Source organism: Ptychodera flava, chromosome 4 (assembly GCF_041260155.1).
Source record: "Ptychodera flava strain L36383 chromosome 4, AS_Pfla_20210202, whole genome shotgun sequence".
NCBI lineage: Eukaryota > Metazoa > Hemichordata > Enteropneusta > Ptychoderidae > Ptychodera > Ptychodera flava.
Window position 1 is genome coordinate 27,184,786 of NC_091931.1, and position 16,904 is coordinate 27,201,689.

General features: G+C 35.3%; 1 protein-coding gene across 4 annotated transcripts in view; it reads left to right on the forward strand.

Annotated features, from left to right (window-relative positions):
- Positions 1-16,904, forward strand: part of LOC139131332 (serine/threonine-protein phosphatase with EF-hands 2-like) — an 84,619-nt gene that overhangs the window by 30,233 nt on the left and 37,482 nt on the right. For all 4 annotated transcript variants that reach the window (XM_070697344.1, XM_070697346.1, XM_070697347.1 and 1 more), the window contains exons 2-3: positions 3,214-3,291; positions 3,643-4,499. In XM_070697344.1, coding sequence (XP_070553445.1) covers positions 4,448-4,499 — 52 coding nt within the window. In that variant the 5' untranslated portion in view covers positions 3,214-3,291; positions 3,643-4,447. The remainder of the gene's footprint in view (positions 1-3,213; positions 3,292-3,642; positions 4,500-16,904) is intronic.

The following is a 16,904-nucleotide window of genomic DNA, read 5'->3' on the forward strand; positions in this document are numbered from 1 at the left end:
CTCCGTCAATGTTTGTTGACCAAACACTAAAGTGCATAATTATACATGCCAGTTCAGTGATTAATAGACTTGTTTAATAGTATGGCAGAGAAGATGCTGGAATTGAGATGGTTTGGAAATCATGGCAACAACTGAATTTAAGTAAGTGAAATTACAGGCGTACTGTGTCTCTGAATTCCATACGGCAGTGTAGTGCTTAGCGTATAATATCAAAAAAGCAATTATCATTTTCTTCTTGTGTTCAAAATTAATTTTTTTCCACAGAGACTATGATGAATGCAGTACGTACCCGCTACAAGATTTACAATGCACTGTACAGTCAATTATCTGATGGTAGCGTGCAAAAACAAATTAAAACATTAAAAATTCTGTTGGCACATATTCTCATCAAAGATAGTTTCCTTATGAAAAAAAAGGAAAAATAGGGAAGTTGTATTGTTGGCCAGGATATCCTATCGTTCAATTCAGTGCCTTTACATTCTGCCATGGTCTCTTCAGATACCCACACTTGACTGAATGTCAGTATCACTTTGATCTACATGTTTGTAAGGTAAGAAAAGTATAGCATTTTTGTGTATACATCTGTCTTGCACGGTTACCATGACAATATACTTCACTGTTGTCTTTGATGGTACTGTTGTCAGCTTTTGTTATTGCCAATGTCAATGTGTGGATTGTGTAGCCATCATGTGAACTGAGAAGGCTCCCATGAGTTTTCTGCTTTTAACCCTCCACAAGCATACATCGTAGTTTGCTGCTTCAATTGTCCATCATACACTTAGAGCTTTGCACTCTGGATGGGGAATGAAAGCCGGGTGCAAGGAAACATGGGTCGCCACTCACACTGCATATTATGTACAATTTCAGCTTTGTGGTAAAAACATTACATTTTTTTCTCTGAGTATTAGTCCAAAAAAGCGTCAGCTGGACCTCCATTTAGCCTGTGATTCATCCATAATGTAGCCAATAATGACATTCACTCCTCCTGTCCACCCAACCCCTGAATAATGGAAGGTTTTCATTCACTGAATGTTATAAGAAAGATCCTGAAGATCCCTGTAGCTGTCAGATGAACTGTAATATTGAAATGTCATAATGATTGTAAACAAGCAGAGTTTGTAGAGTCTAGTCTGTAGAGTCGTACGTATCTGCCTATAACCCTTTTGTTCTTGAAATTTGTTCTCTGAACAGAAATGTAAATTGTATGAAAAATAAAAACGGCAACCCTTGTGCCATGATAATACGTGGGAGTAGTGAAATCAACTGTTGAGATGAAATTTTTGTGTTATCAGGTATCATAAATATTAACAGCAGATACAACCAATCACTGGAAGGTTGACTGTCCAATCATAGCTTTAGAGATGGCGTTCTGTTTTTTATGTGCAATTCAATACTACTCTTCATGTTTAAAAAACAAGAACCCAACGCTAAAAACCACAAAGTGATGGGCAAGATTCTGAACCAGAAAATGATCAAGTATTGCAATATATAATATATTGATTTTGCGTATTGGCTACCCATAATGCCCTTTTTGTTATAGGTAGATGTTGTGAAGAGTTTTGCTTTTAGACAAAGAAAATGTAATGAAGGACACTGGTCATCCTCCCTTTTGCAATGTTATCTACCGCAAGAATAGTGACGTCTGTTGTTTTATTTGATGAAATAGGTCAGATTTGACAAATGGGCAGTATTTCTGCACTTGGCATTTGTAGTCAGCCAATCTTTAGCATTTAATCATCCTTGTTAGTGTAATTGGACATATTTTGATTCTCAAAGTGTTGTCGCCATGGCAATAGATGGATGAAATGAGCGCAACATCCCACTTTTGACGAGAACAATTTCAGTTTGTTTTCCTAATGGACCAACGTGAAAGTGATGTGAGTTTCGGTGAATGTGAATAGTGATGACATTGTGTATACATCTGGTTGTCTACATGATTGTACGGTATGTTTAATATTCTGAGAGTGTTTGGAACTTTCAGTACAAAATAATAGTTGTCTTCCTGTACTGCATAATGCGCTTGAAGTGGCTGGATCAATATATCATGCACTTTTCTCTTGGTGATACAATTCCTTTTTCCATCATTTATTTCTCAATGGGTACAGGTACACATTTCCACGTGAGCTAGTTGGCGTTTTCAGTGTTAGTGTATTTTTCCTGTATGCAAATGTAGGTCTTGTGTATTGATTTGTGAAAAGAACTTACAGGTATATTTAAATTTCAATGATAGAGCTTTCTTCTGCAGCTGCATGGCTTCAAGAGTCAAGCGTCTGAACAGTTTAAATAAAATATCATGAATTAGGCAATGAGGAAAAAATGTTATATCGCTTCTGACTGGGCTTTGCAGTGATAAATGCAATTCATACCGTATGAGTGTTTCTGCAAATATCTTGCGGATATGACACCCTGCTGTGGATCAGGTACACCCAAATTTTGATAGGAGAGATACGCGTACCTTGTCTCTTTTGATTATGATAAGAAAATGTCTTTCTTTTTAATGATTCCGTTGACGATAATTCTGTCCATCAATATATGACAAACTACCGGTATGCATTTAATGTGCAAGTAGGATGTGATACAACAGATCAAATTGGCGATGGGTAAAATCAAAACACAAACTTTTTTTTCTTAAATTTCTCATCCCCAACCTGAGTCTACACTTGTCCTCACCTTCCTATCAGTGCTTTATGAAAAATACTTCACAAACGCTAAAGTTTGTGTTGACAGCAGTGAAAACGCAATGAAGATAATCGTATGACAACAACACATAATTTCGTACAGTGTAGTTGCCAGAAAAGGATTATGTCATTTATGTTGATAAACATTGTCCAATTTAAAAGTGAATTGATTTTCTCTGCGTATTATCATAGTGTTATCAATATTTAAATGCACCAAATTGGTTCGCATTTAATGTGATATTTTGAATGTTGAACTTGCATTAAAATTTGGTTTAACAGAATCTTTGTATAAAGGGCTTACAACCGTTGTATTCAATCTTTACATGGCTTGAATCCTTGTAACTTTGGAAGGATGTGAGCCATCTAGCAAGTCACAAGGATTCCGACAACTATCGTGAAGCATAAATTATTTTCCCCATGCAGACTCTTCTAACTCAGCTGCCTCAAGTTACCAAGAGTGCATACTTTGATTGACGCACAGGAGTCTTTCACCGTTATAAGTAACGCAGGAACCTTTTTTCTTTTCCTATTTCAGGTAGAAACTAAATTCCGGTGAATTAAGTTTCCATGGCAATAGTTTTAAACCAGATAATTCTGTTTCACTGACTGTGAGGTAAGTTTATATCTACATGATGTCTGTCAGTACCGTACACTACTGAGTGTCAACATTTTTTCAAACCGTACAGGGTAACCATGGCTTACTAGCTTTCATAATTCAAAAATATTTCTGTCATCAGACAAACCAACGATGGTCTCATTATTTCTCTTATCATCTTCTGACTTTCTTGTGTAAGACTTTACAAAAAAAAGTGATTATCCAAAATTCAAGGACTTCCTGTTCAGTCCTTTTTTTTTTCAGAAATTACATGTTGTGAATCCATCAATACTGAGCCTAATTATCCTGTGTAAACTTTTCTTATGACACGAGTGTCTGTCATTGAACGTAAGCTGATCTGAATTTCAGGTAATTGGCTGTTTCTGATCGACAATAAGACTTATTGGGAACGTCAACAGCTTTGTTGGATTAACGATGAATCACCAATCAGCGGATTTGTCAATACAGTGAGAGGAATTTACTGAACTTACCAGGAAGGAAAGTAATATAGAAGTTTTCTGAAACAGAGACGCCCCCTTGGAGCAAAAAAAATCATGTGGAATGATGTGTTTCCATGGTAATGCTATCAACGAGGACAAGATAATAATGCTTTCTGATGGCGGAACTTTCCATCTCAGTCGGGCGTACTAACATAGGATAGTCCATTACCTACCTTGTTGTGGACACTTGTGTGTGTTTTTTTTTGTGCATCGACAACACAGCAATTGCATTTTGGTCCATTTGTTGCCAGCCGTCTCGGAGGAGGATTACACGTGTTTGCCGACCAAATCGAGCCGACTGCACACGCCAGAGCTGCAGCAGAATTGTAATGAGTTTACCGTGTTGGGAAATCCAATCTGGTGCAGGCACTCAAGAGAGAGTACACAGTTGTTTGCCAAGCTGAAATTCCATCACAGACCATAAATGCCTCACATTAACAAGACAGACATCCCTATGATAAAATAATGGTATTGACTCAGTGGACTTGGCAAGTGGGAACTGTCTGATCGCGTCTCATTTATTATTTTTAACATTTTTGCGATGAAGCATCGACGGAGCTTCTGTGCGGATTCTAGTGTTTGACGCTGTTTGATGCGACTCTGTTCCATTCCGCCGTCCTCGGAAGTGATTTTTAATTGACCAGTTGAACAGGATCCTAAAAAGTCACAGCGCCATGGGATGCGGTTCATCAAAGACCCCGCTGGAGATGACCAAGTCAGAGAAGTGTAAGTCAGTTTGATGAATTCTTTCTTTCAGTTTGTTGCCGAGGTTTGTGCACATGCGTACAGGTATGTCCTGCATCGCAATATTGATCTTACATTGATTGGTTGACTTGACTTTTGCTAATGGACCGTGAAATGAACTATTAATAATTCAAAACTTACACAGTAAAATTTAATGTTGGGTCATGATTGCTTTATTGATGAGGCATTGATTAGGTCTTGTAGGTGTCGATATTCAGTAAGACAGTTTGAATGTTCTAACAGAACAATTCTTATTCATGCTACCCATTACTGTAATAAACAGAACTGCCCCCCCCCTCCAAAACCCCCCCGAAAATGCATCATTTGGAATGAAAATAGGGACAATACCCATGGAAAATATTATACATGAAAGGCTCATTGTGAATGTAGTTGTTGATCTGAGTATATGAAAACATTGTCAATGATATTTGAGGGCTTGGAAGACAATATATATTTTTTATGACACCTTCAATCTCGTTAAACATTTTTAATAGTCGCGCCAGCGGCTTACTGACTACGCATGCGCTTATTCATAATATACTATGCGAGTAACCGGAAGTGTACCCTTCTTTCGTGGGCGCCGCCATGTTTTTTTTGTGAGTGCTCGTAAATAATCAAATTCGAAACGTGCTCTCTATTATTTTATAACATGCCATTAATAAAATATATCTTTTCTAATAGAGAGTAATTATTATTATCCACCCTGTCGCTTATACAAAATTTCTTATCACGCCTAAAAATTAAAATAAGAGAGAAAACTGTCGTGCATATGAATGAGAACATTCGCAAAGAATGCTGGGATTGAATCTTAAAAAGGCGCCCTCTGTGTCAATAACTATATGCAAAATTTACCCGTTTTTAGAAGTAACGCTGGTTTTCAGCTTACAATATCGGAAGTTTGGCGGTACAGTTACTATTGCAGAGTTAATGGTGGCACAATACGTCCCTTGTTAAACACAATAGATAGTAATCATGGTAAAAATTGCAAATTTATGTCAAACTTTTTTACACGTAACCGAAAATCTATACCTACAGGGTCTGACATCGTGTACGTGAACTGTCATCAGATGGTAAACCGGTCATACTTGTACAAACGTATATAGAAAGTAACAATTAATTCTTTTTTATCCTTTATGATTACTAATCATGATTCGATACAAATAACGTTTTTTAATCTCAACGCCTGGCGCGACACCAAGGGCTTAGCCTTATATAATATTAGTAATAAGTATGAAGTTTAAAAATTATGGTAATGCCTTAAAAGTTTTAATAATAATAATAATAATAATATTTTATTGCTTGCTTGTAAATATAGGATTTACATCACATTTGTGGCAATAAAAGTGTGATACGAAAATAAGTAATAAATAATAGTAAGTAATAAATCATTGACATGCTAGCAATGTTAAAGGTATCTGCAGAGAGAAAATGTATATGATAATTTCTGTTGAAAATTTCAGAAATGGGGCAGATAGCAGTTTATGACTGAAAGAATAGAAAACAATTTTGCACTTCTCAAAAGTAATAGGTAAACCCTGAATTCGAATGGGCCATGTCCGGTACAAACAAAATCCATGTGCACAAACGCGCATAGAAATATGTGTATTTCCATATTACACTTGTGCACATGGGTTTGTTTATGCCACCATCAGGTCATGGGTGTACTGAGTCTGTAGAACACATTGTGTCTTTCATTCTGGAGTAGAACCATTGAGTGTCACTGCAGTCATCCTGCTAGCAAGGGCAGCAGCTTTGTTTATCACTGAAAAGATTTACCTGTGTCTTAAGATAAGAGCAGAACGCTATAGAAAATAAAAGAACTAAAATCAGATATATTATTTTTGAACATCCACATAACCTAATGTCACAGGACATACTGATAGTGCGGAAACTTTTCAGTAAAAAGGCTTTCCAAGTTTTATATAGTAGCTGACCGCTACCTCCTGTGAGCTGAAAAAGGAATGTGCAGATATTATCACTCAGCTTGTAGACTTTTCATAACATCTTTAGTGATATTTTATTCCATTCAAGTGAACTGAAAAAAGATGACTAAAACTCAGATGATAAAAATTGTGACTTGAGCCAGGCCAGTGTATTGACTTTTTTAAAAAGTGAATCAGCGGCCTTCAGTAATTTTGCCCTTTTTTTTTAATTTTCAAAAATTACAGCCCCAGTACAACGATGATATTTGCTGAAACGTGCCGTGAGTGCAGCAATTTAAAGCTTTTATTGCTTTTGACTTTTTTGACTGGGACTGAGATTTTTACTTTCAGAAAATTGCTCTTCGTCAAAATTATTTCCTATGATTCTTATCTGGGATATTTCTACTTTGCTGTGTTTGGACGAGATGAGGTTGCAATGAGCCTTGGAAATTCTTTAATGAGTTTAATGTTTGCTTTTTTCTTCAGAAATATTTATCATGCTGTCTGAGTACTCAAGCTACTCATATTTTCTGATCTCATTAGGTTAATATGTTTACTTTGCAATTCTGTAGGGCAATGTATTTATAGCAAAAAAGCACACAAAAAATCAGCGATGCAAAAGTTGGTAAAAATTACTGGTAAAATGTATTTTGATTGGTATTTATGTGGGTGTTCATTAATTGATTTGTTGATAAAAGGATCAAGCAAAGTATCCCCTATGTTCTATATTTGAACATGTTACCATAACATTTGAAATGTGCCGAGAACGCTTTAATTGGTATTTAAATATTGTTTTCAGAATCATAGATCAATCACATTTTTTTGAAATAAGTTTTGTACAGATGTAGCTTCAAATTGGTTTGTCAGCTATCATGAGTAATTCTGCTTTAATAGTACTGCAGAGGACATCAGTGTAAGAATCACCCTTCTTTATCCGGTAAAACATGGTCATGATGCAGCCAGGCATGATTATATGTGGTAAATTCATATTAATCATAGCCCAGCATTGATAAGGAGTACCGTATATTGATGGCGCAAATACTGCAATCTGATTGGATCGAGACGTGAAAATAACCATGCTATATTGGCAATATAGCATGGTTGGAAAAAGCATGAGCTCTCAGCTACAGAAAAATTCCTGTTTGACGTTTCACATCAGAATGTCAGTTTAATATTATGATTTCAATTTTAATATTATGATATAGCAATTCAATAGACCACCTCGGCAATGGGTACACCACGAGATTTTGACCAGTTCACTTTATATATGCACTCGCTGTCTCTGTGCACATATGTCGTGTGAACTGGTCAAAATCTGGTGGTATATGTTTTGCATGAATGTTGCCAACTTGAATATGGTTTATTGCATAAATACACACTACAATGCTCTGACGCAATGTAGTATTACTAGTATTTCCAAAGCCAGTCAGGTGACTTGAGTAACTCACATTAAAACCATAATAATGGCAGTTTTAATGATTCATTCTTTTTCAAATGTCTTCATCAATGACATGTTGCTGCTACCATTTGTTGCCTCTCTTCAGATAATTAGTATGCAGATGACATGTATTGGTTCAGATCAAATTTATGGAGCTTTCAGAAACTATCATGATAAGAGGACATTTACCTGCCTAATGTTAAGCTTCATGATAAGTATTCCTGGATATTGAGTTTTTTTACTGCCATTAATGATGATGCTGATCTTCTGTATGGTAAATGTAACACAAAGTACTGTGACTGCTAGTGATTTTTTACATTGACTTTTCATCTTCTTATGATTGCAAAGCAAAAATTGTCATCAATATTTCAGTGCAAACATCATTGCTCAATCTCAAATTCACAAAATTAATGAAAGTCAAAACTCCATTCTGACAATAAGTTTTTGTTTTGCATTTTCTCAGAAAATCGAGATAGTGGACTTCATAATTTTTCTTTAAAGTTTTCATATTATTGCTTGGATGGATGCTTCAATAGAGGAGAAACGGAAATTTGTTGAGGAATTTCACTCCTCAAAATGTATTGTTTGTCTTGACTGGGTTGAAAATTAAAAGTGCAAAAAATATAATTGTGAAACAAAAACAGAAGAGTAAAAGAAATCATTTTTTATATTCTTTTCACGGAACAGAGCAAAATTTAAGTCAAAGATTAAACACTGCTCCTGAAACTTACAAGAAAGTTTAAAATCACAGTGCAGTGTTGAATAAGCAAGGCCATGTGTCTGGCTTAAGTGTTTAAAGTTTTCGATCAACAGGTGTCAGAACACTAATTAGGTTATCCTGGCAGGGAAATTACAATTTTAAACATCAGTGATTTTATTTCAACCGCATTAGATTTCCTGCATTTTTGGAATGCATGGATATTCTGTTATGCTGTTAAAGAGTTTATCAGAGTGAGGCAGGACAAAACATTTCAAAATTATTTTCATCGCTTTACCATGATTCTATCCAGGAAAAGCGGCTCTATCCATGAAAAGCGGCTCTATGATGAATATACCGGTGAGTGGTGATACTGATAGTTTGTACAGGAGTGAGAGTGCATACGCTACAGTCATAAATTTAGAAAGCGTACTTTAGTATTTCTCAGTATTTCCAGGAATAGTACATGTATGAAATGCTAAACAGAGACTTGCTGCCAAAGATACTTTTAGGTCAAACGTGTCGCCATCCTATGATATGGCATATCAATTGGTCAAAACCCGGAATTGGAATGGACCATAATACAAACAAACCCACATGCACAAACGTGTGAAAGAAATATTTGTATTTCCATACATGCTTGTACATGTGGGTTTGTCTGTACCACCCATCACATGATCAGTCTCAGGCACACTGAGTCTGCAGAACACATCGCGCCCTGTTTATCCAATGTAGTAGAACCATTGGCAACTGACCAATGATTTAATTGGCTGCAAACGTAGTAACATGTCATCGATGGATCCAAAGTACATGTATCTGATGATGTGTGACAGTTGCCAAATGTTGGCATTTTAAAATGTGTTCCCAAGATAGTTATATGCATTTGGTTAGAGATGTCAGCCTGTCAGGCATACAAATTACTTATCTAGAGTTTGATTTTCCAGGCATATCAAATTTGAGCCCTTGGGATCCAGTCATTTTAAAATTTACCTGAGCTAATATTAAAAAGGCTTAAAGCAGTTTATCTTTGCATTCCAGTGAAAGTAGGCCGCACACTGACTGTCATGCCCCAGATTGCATTTCCAGTAGCTGCAAATTCCCTTCTTTCTGGGCAGTGTTGATAATATAATTGAAAAAAATGTAAAAATCATGCAGAATTTTCCTGGTAGCTACATGGTTGCATGATCATGATCTGTTATTTCAACATTTCATTTTTGTTTGATCGTTACTCTTTGTCATGCTTGAATTTCCTCCCCCCCCCACCACCTTGAGAAAATAAAAGATTTGCCGCTTTAATAAGCATTATTGCCTAAGTCATTGAATAATTCCATAGAAAGTCAAACATAATTTTGGCCTTTTGACTTTTTCAAAGTCATTTCAAAGATATCAAACAGTAGGTAGGCAACAAAAGAAATCTATGGAGTTTCAATGAGTGGTGTTTCAGCGTCATGGAGATCCTTGTTTCATTGAATGTTAATTATCCCAGCAGAATTCACAAAACCCAGAAACAGAATTAGTCAACCATAATCACACAAAAGTAAATATCAATATTAAGAGCCGTGAGGTAGAAATACGGCACAGGCAATTTCACCAAGAAGCAACAAGAGTATGCTTTATAGTCACTTCACCTCTATGACATGTTGGCATGCATTTCCTTACAAGAAGTGCTGAAGGTCTTCTATAGTTGCTGTCATTTCCTTGATTGCTTCGTCACTCAGTCAACAGGACAAAAGGCAAATGAACGAGCCGACTAATGGAAAAGCTAATGAGTTCTCATCCATAATTGCTTCTCATTTCCTCCCAGAGTGAACTCAGGGTGACCATCTCTTCACTTCTTATTTTTTCAATCGATTGACTTTGCAAATCAATTTTAAAAATCATGTTATGAAAATATTAATTGCCAGCTGATAACATATTAAGAAAGAGATTTATTTCATTGCTGTAACAACGTTGACCAACTTTTGCTAAGTTATTCAGAACATGTGGCATAGAGCCCATGACTGTTGTGGTTCAAAAAGAATAGGTTTTACCGTAAGGTAGAACATGCCTCGGGGACAGACATTCGGAATCTCAAACGTTTACCGTTCTTTTCGGATCCATCATTTGTGGGGGCTCATTTTAAAGCTCTTGGTGTAAGAATAATTTAACTGTCTTAGTTTTTTCGAAATATGACTATTTTATTTTTCTCCATAGAGTTAACACAGGGATGGCGGCCATATTGAATTTCAAATATCAATAAATATTAGGTAATTTGTTTCTCTAGTATCAAAATTTGCACAGTGACCGATTGATTTTAATTGTGATTTTGAAAGACAATGGTTGAAAGTGTCATTGAGGAAAGTTTGAGCAACAGTTTGAGTCCTTCACTTTTGAGGTGCATACTTACCTTAAGAAATTTCAAACCAATACAATGGAAGCGTCAGGGAGTTTGGAGTGTATAATTTCAATGAGTCAGTGCAGCATTCACAAATTTAATAGGCATTGCTGTACAAATTAACCCTCAGATAATTGTGTCATGTGACCCTTTGTCACAAGCGTCTTTTCTAACTTGATAATACGTTTTAGTCAAAGGCAATATTGAAAATGAAAATTCAATCTTGTTCCAGTATTGATCATAGGTTATGAGAGTCAGCTCTGTGATTACATTTTTTTTAACAAAGCTAGTTTGGATGACACTGTTATAAATTAAAGTATAAAGATTCAGCCATAGAAATGTTGTTCTTTATTCTTTTTCTTATTGTATAGGATAATATGATTGGTGTGCAGCGTGTAAAAACACTTAAGAGTGAGAATAATATTTGCATCATTTTGCTCTCAGTGATAAAATCACTTCTATTGAATCTCGACAAATCAATTCTTTTCTGCTCTGAAATCATTTGAAGTCTAAATTATGTGGATATTATAAACAATCTGCAAAATGAAGTAAATTATTAAGTAATATAACAGGCAAACGTCTGAAAATATGAAAGCCAGTTTTTGTTTGATGTCTCATAAATCTAATATTATATGCTTAGTCTTCCTCTCTTATTTCCAGTAAGATTAGCATAGTCTAGCTGTGATATTGTAAACTCTGGTTTAAAGGTATACAGTCACCTGTAATCTAAATATGCCCATATATGTTCAAAGGGGCGTTCCTTGGAATTCAAAATGCCCATGCGAGGGTGCTGTTTTAAAAAAGTGGCCACCCGCTTAAAATCTGTGATTGGTTAGATTTTCTCTTTCCATGGTAACTGTGGCAAAATTGGAACAGGTGACAGTATGCCTTTAATATAATGCTTGCCATATTCTGTCATCACTGATAAGTATGGGGGACTCAAAAGTTTATCATCAATGGGGGTATACTTTAACCTTGATGGTCCCAAATTCCCTGTACTTGGGTCCAAAATTACCAATAATAACAAAGGGTTTGGGTCGAACCATTGTGATGATGGGAATGGGAACACAGTCTTCATTTGGTGAGGCAAATAAATGAAAATGAAGGCATTGATAGAACGACAACTGTGATTCAAAATCTGCTACTTGGGGAATATAATTTGCTTTTTATAAATATGTAGCTGTGAATACTACAACTTTACCTCAACGACATGCACATAGAATATGTAAGAATATCTCTCTTCCATTTCAACCTTGAAATCACAGCAACATATTTATGTAATGATTGCAATTTCAAAGGAGAACAAAGACAGAAACACCCACAAATCTTCTTAACACCTTTTAATCCCAATGCCAGGCCTTTCTGAAAGGGGTTTAAGTTAGAGATTTTAGATTTGTACTGTTCATATGATTACAAGGACTTGATTCATGTTATCTTTGTGCATGGAGAACTTAATGCATGTAGTTTTAGTTTCTGCTTTTTTCTGGTATTTCTTGACATCACTATGGCCTTGTTTTAGTTGTAAATTAAGATGGAAGTGACGCACCTCAGGGATTGATATTTTGACCATCATATTGTTAACATGGGAATATAATGGCCTTTATGAATTTCAAAATTGGTTTCTTTTGTTCTGAAGTTTGCTTGAATGAAATTTAGTTTGAGCAGAAGTTGAAAATTTTCAGTGTCAAATAAGGCATGTGGAGACTTAAAAAGATTTTTGTAATACTTGACAAATATGTGTATAAATAATGCATGTGACTGGAAATATATGTATTCCCATACATTTTGTAAATGATGGTTTGTTCACCATCACATGATTTCTTGGCTGAACACTCAGTGCATATATACTACGGTATTACCGTATTATGTCCAAAGTAGAAGCATTTCCATTGATAGCTGATAGTTTTGGTGGGAAAATACTAGTAGCAGCCATCCATGTAGTCTGGCTAAAAATGAACACAGTGTAGTAAAGATGGATTGTTTCCAATTCTGTACAGATCATATATTACATGCAGTGCACACTTCAGCCCTACTTGTATATCGAACATCGTCCTCGACATCTCCCGGTATAATTCTTCCATGAAACTTAATTATCCACCATATTTTAGACTGTCCGTGGTTATGGTGCCTTGCATGATTACATGGTAATTCATTAGAAACTGAATTTAAAAGATATTCAAGTTTGTATTATACAATTTCTGGCTTAATTTGTGATTGTAGATTTTTTTTTTCATATATACATCTCAGAATCTCAGATTTTTCTTTTGGTATTGATCCTAAGTGCTTAACAACAATATGTTGATATTACAGTGCGAACGAGCAATACTGAATGCCATTGACAGCTGCAGCAGATTCTGTATAATGAGCTATATTCAGGAATCACATCTACGAACTTTTCAGAAATAATTGCCCATTATACGCTTGTTTGGAAAAGAAATCTGTGCCAAAGTATGGGGAGGATGCCCATTAACTACTGAATTCATGTAGCTGTGAAAAATATCAAAGGTGTATTTTTTGCCCATTGCGCAGCGGAGTGTCTTGAGAAGGAACTGAAATGATGATCGAGGTCCGTGTATAGGCTCAATCGCTTTATAAAATCAATCACGGAGACCAAATTGGTACCAAACCTATAGCAGTGGGTCTTATGAGCTTGAGTCACTCATTCATTGGTGATTCGTCATATTTACTAGGGCATGTTTTATTCAGAGTGCTGCATCAACATGCATGCTCATCTTGTTGACGGCACGTCTATACGTCTCAGTAATCCGTTCTGTCATTTTGGTGGACATAGAATATTGTACTTGAACTGATTCACTGGCATTTGATTAAGACTCCAGTAATTGAGAGTCTCTGCAATGAGAATTTATGGGGGATAGGGGAAGCAGGAATTTAAGACTTCATACGGATTCTCGAGGAGAATTTTTCTGAGAAGCCTTAGCCATGCAGTAATGATTAATTTTTGAGAGGTGAAGATTTGTAATACGGTCGGTTCAATTTTTTGCAGTTGTAATATATGTTAGACACAGTGTAGAGCTATGTATAATGTGATCATAATGACAGCGTAATGGTACTAATATTGAAGTGAGCTTGGTGAGGAAGGTGATAATGATAATGACTAAGTACGATGTACAATGACTGTATGATGATGATGATTGAAGATTATGGGATGAAGTGAAGAATGATGATGCTGATGATAATGATGATGATAAGATTATGACAACTCAATGATCAATAGCAGCAGTTATAAAAATAATATTTAATAACATTACAGTGGTATAATTTATTGATATTTGGCATATTCAGTTGTGATAAAAAATGACATATTACATTGAAAATACTGGGGGGGCTCGGTAGAAAACCATTTTGTATGAATACAAATAAAGAACATAAACAGCCCACAATGTCAGTCATTTACATCAAACATTTCTTCATCTCAAACTTTGATGGCAGTAGAGAAAAGCCTGAAAATTGACACCAAGGTCTGATAAGATTAAAGCTCTTGGGCAGGATGACAGAGCGGGTTTTAAGCTTCAAAAAATCAGTAAAAGAATTGAAGGCTATCAGCATCCACTGCAGGCTTGAATGGAGCATACTTTTATTTGAAAATGTCATTGCTCCTTCATTTCATCGCTGTGGTAAATTGTTAGCCCATAAGGAGAACAGGTACTGAGTATTTTGTTATGGTACATCAGTTTTTGGACTACCTGACTCTAGTGCTTCCCCTGTTTGAAACCCTTGAAAAGATCTTACTGGTCAATTGCCAAAAGGAATATTAAAATTACACTTTTTCCCCATTAAATTGCTGTCATCTTGTCCTGTAGAATGCATTAACTAGTATGTAAATACTGAAAGATTAAAAATGGTTGGCTGCGTACTATGCAAGCACATAATCATATAATATTGGAAGAAAGCTGCATAAATCTGTTCTGTTTTTTTCAACTCTACAAATCATGGCCAGTATGCATGAAGCAATGAGTCAATACTTGTACAATACTGGAAATTTCCTTTTTTTTTCATTCTACAAAATGGACTAGCAGCAACATGACATTTTGCTCACAAACCATATACTTTCTGGCAACTGAATTGAATGCCCAGATGCGTACAACAGCCTTATATATAGTTCTCCATGAAAAATGAATGCATATCATTGATAAAGGCCTATGCATTACAGCAGTTCTAGTTACTCCACAATATCTGGGCTTTTTATAGAAACAATCTCTGGCCATCTTGTCTTCATTTCTCATTTCTGATGAGATATTGAAAAAAAAATTTTACTGGAGGATATAGAAATGTAAATGGTCTGATGCTATCTTAGAGCTTGTGATATGTGTCTCTGCCAACTCCGATTCCACTGCCTTTGAAATCCATGAAAATGTCATGATCTACAAATCTGGTCTCTTGACAAATGGCTGAAATGTCAAATAATGCAATGGAAATCTTATGAACAGAGAACTTTCATATATAGATAAAAAAAGTTTGATATACTTGAAGAAAGATCGTACACCTCCTCCGCTTCTTTTATGCTATATCTTCAGTGAGATGAAGAATTTATCCATTATTAGTTTACTTTGTTACAGCAGATAGGGTCACGTGCATGTTGTACACTACATCATAATATCCAGTAAACTCATATAGTATTATATACTTTATCTTTATTGAAGAAAATTTGAACTTATTTTTGTATCACACTGTTATTGCCACAAATGTGATGTAAATCCTATATTTACAAGCAAGCAATAAAAATATTATCATTATTATTATAGTATGCATACATACAAATTTACATGAAACCTACGCATTTATATTATACATACCGGTAAATTGATACATACATACATACATACATACATACATACAGTGCATATATATATATATATATATATATATATATATATATATATATATATATATATATATATATATATATATATATATATATATACACACACACATACATACATACATACATACATACATCTAATATGTAAATGCTCTGACAGCTCCTTGTTTACATAAATGTACACTAGCTCATACAAAGACAAAATTATATATACTACTGTGGTACGTTGAATCATAAATTCAGACAAAAGCTTAGTTTGTATTTTATGAGAGTAATGCACATGAAAGAAAGATCGCTTCCACAGTCCACTCATAACTTAGGTATATTGTGCACAAATTGAAAACTGTAGCATACCATACTGTGGTATTTACCTTTTGTCATGGAAACATAACCATCACGCAAGATTCGTCACAGCAACAGATGTCAAGCCTCGGGAAGTACAGATCCCGTTGCCAGCAACAACAAATCTGTGTTTAGGGAAACAAGTGGTAATTATAGATAGTAATTATTTCCTACGCTGTTAAGGAAAGAGGAATCGAACTGTAATAAACCACAGAGGCCCTTGTTGTCCAGTCCAGAAAAAGGTGCTCTTACTCTGTTGACATGTAGTTTTCACCTTTTACAAGACAATACCCCGTATACTACAACCAAATGCATTTTGGTGCATCGAAAAACTGATAAGAACAACTTACAGTAAAATCAATGTGTGTTAAAGTTACATGTTTAGAATGTGCCTCGGGGAGAGATATTCGGACTCTCAAACTTTCACAATTCTTTTCTGATATGCCACTTGTAGGGATTCATTTAAAAGCTCTTGGTGTAAGAAAAATGTTTTACTGGCTTAGTTTTTCGAAATTCGAAAATTTTATTTTTCTCCATAGAGTTAACACAGGGATGGTGGCCATTTTGATTTTAAATATCGGTAAATCTATGGTTATTTGTTTTTCTGGTACCTAAATTTGTACAGTGACCCCCAATTTTTATTCTTAATTTTGAAAGAGGGTGGTTGAAAGATTCCTTAAAGAAAGTTTGAGCAAATGTTTTAGTCTTTCACTTTTGAGGCGCATATTATACCTTAATCAACTCCGTCAGCAAAAGTTGAAACATGTTAGTCTA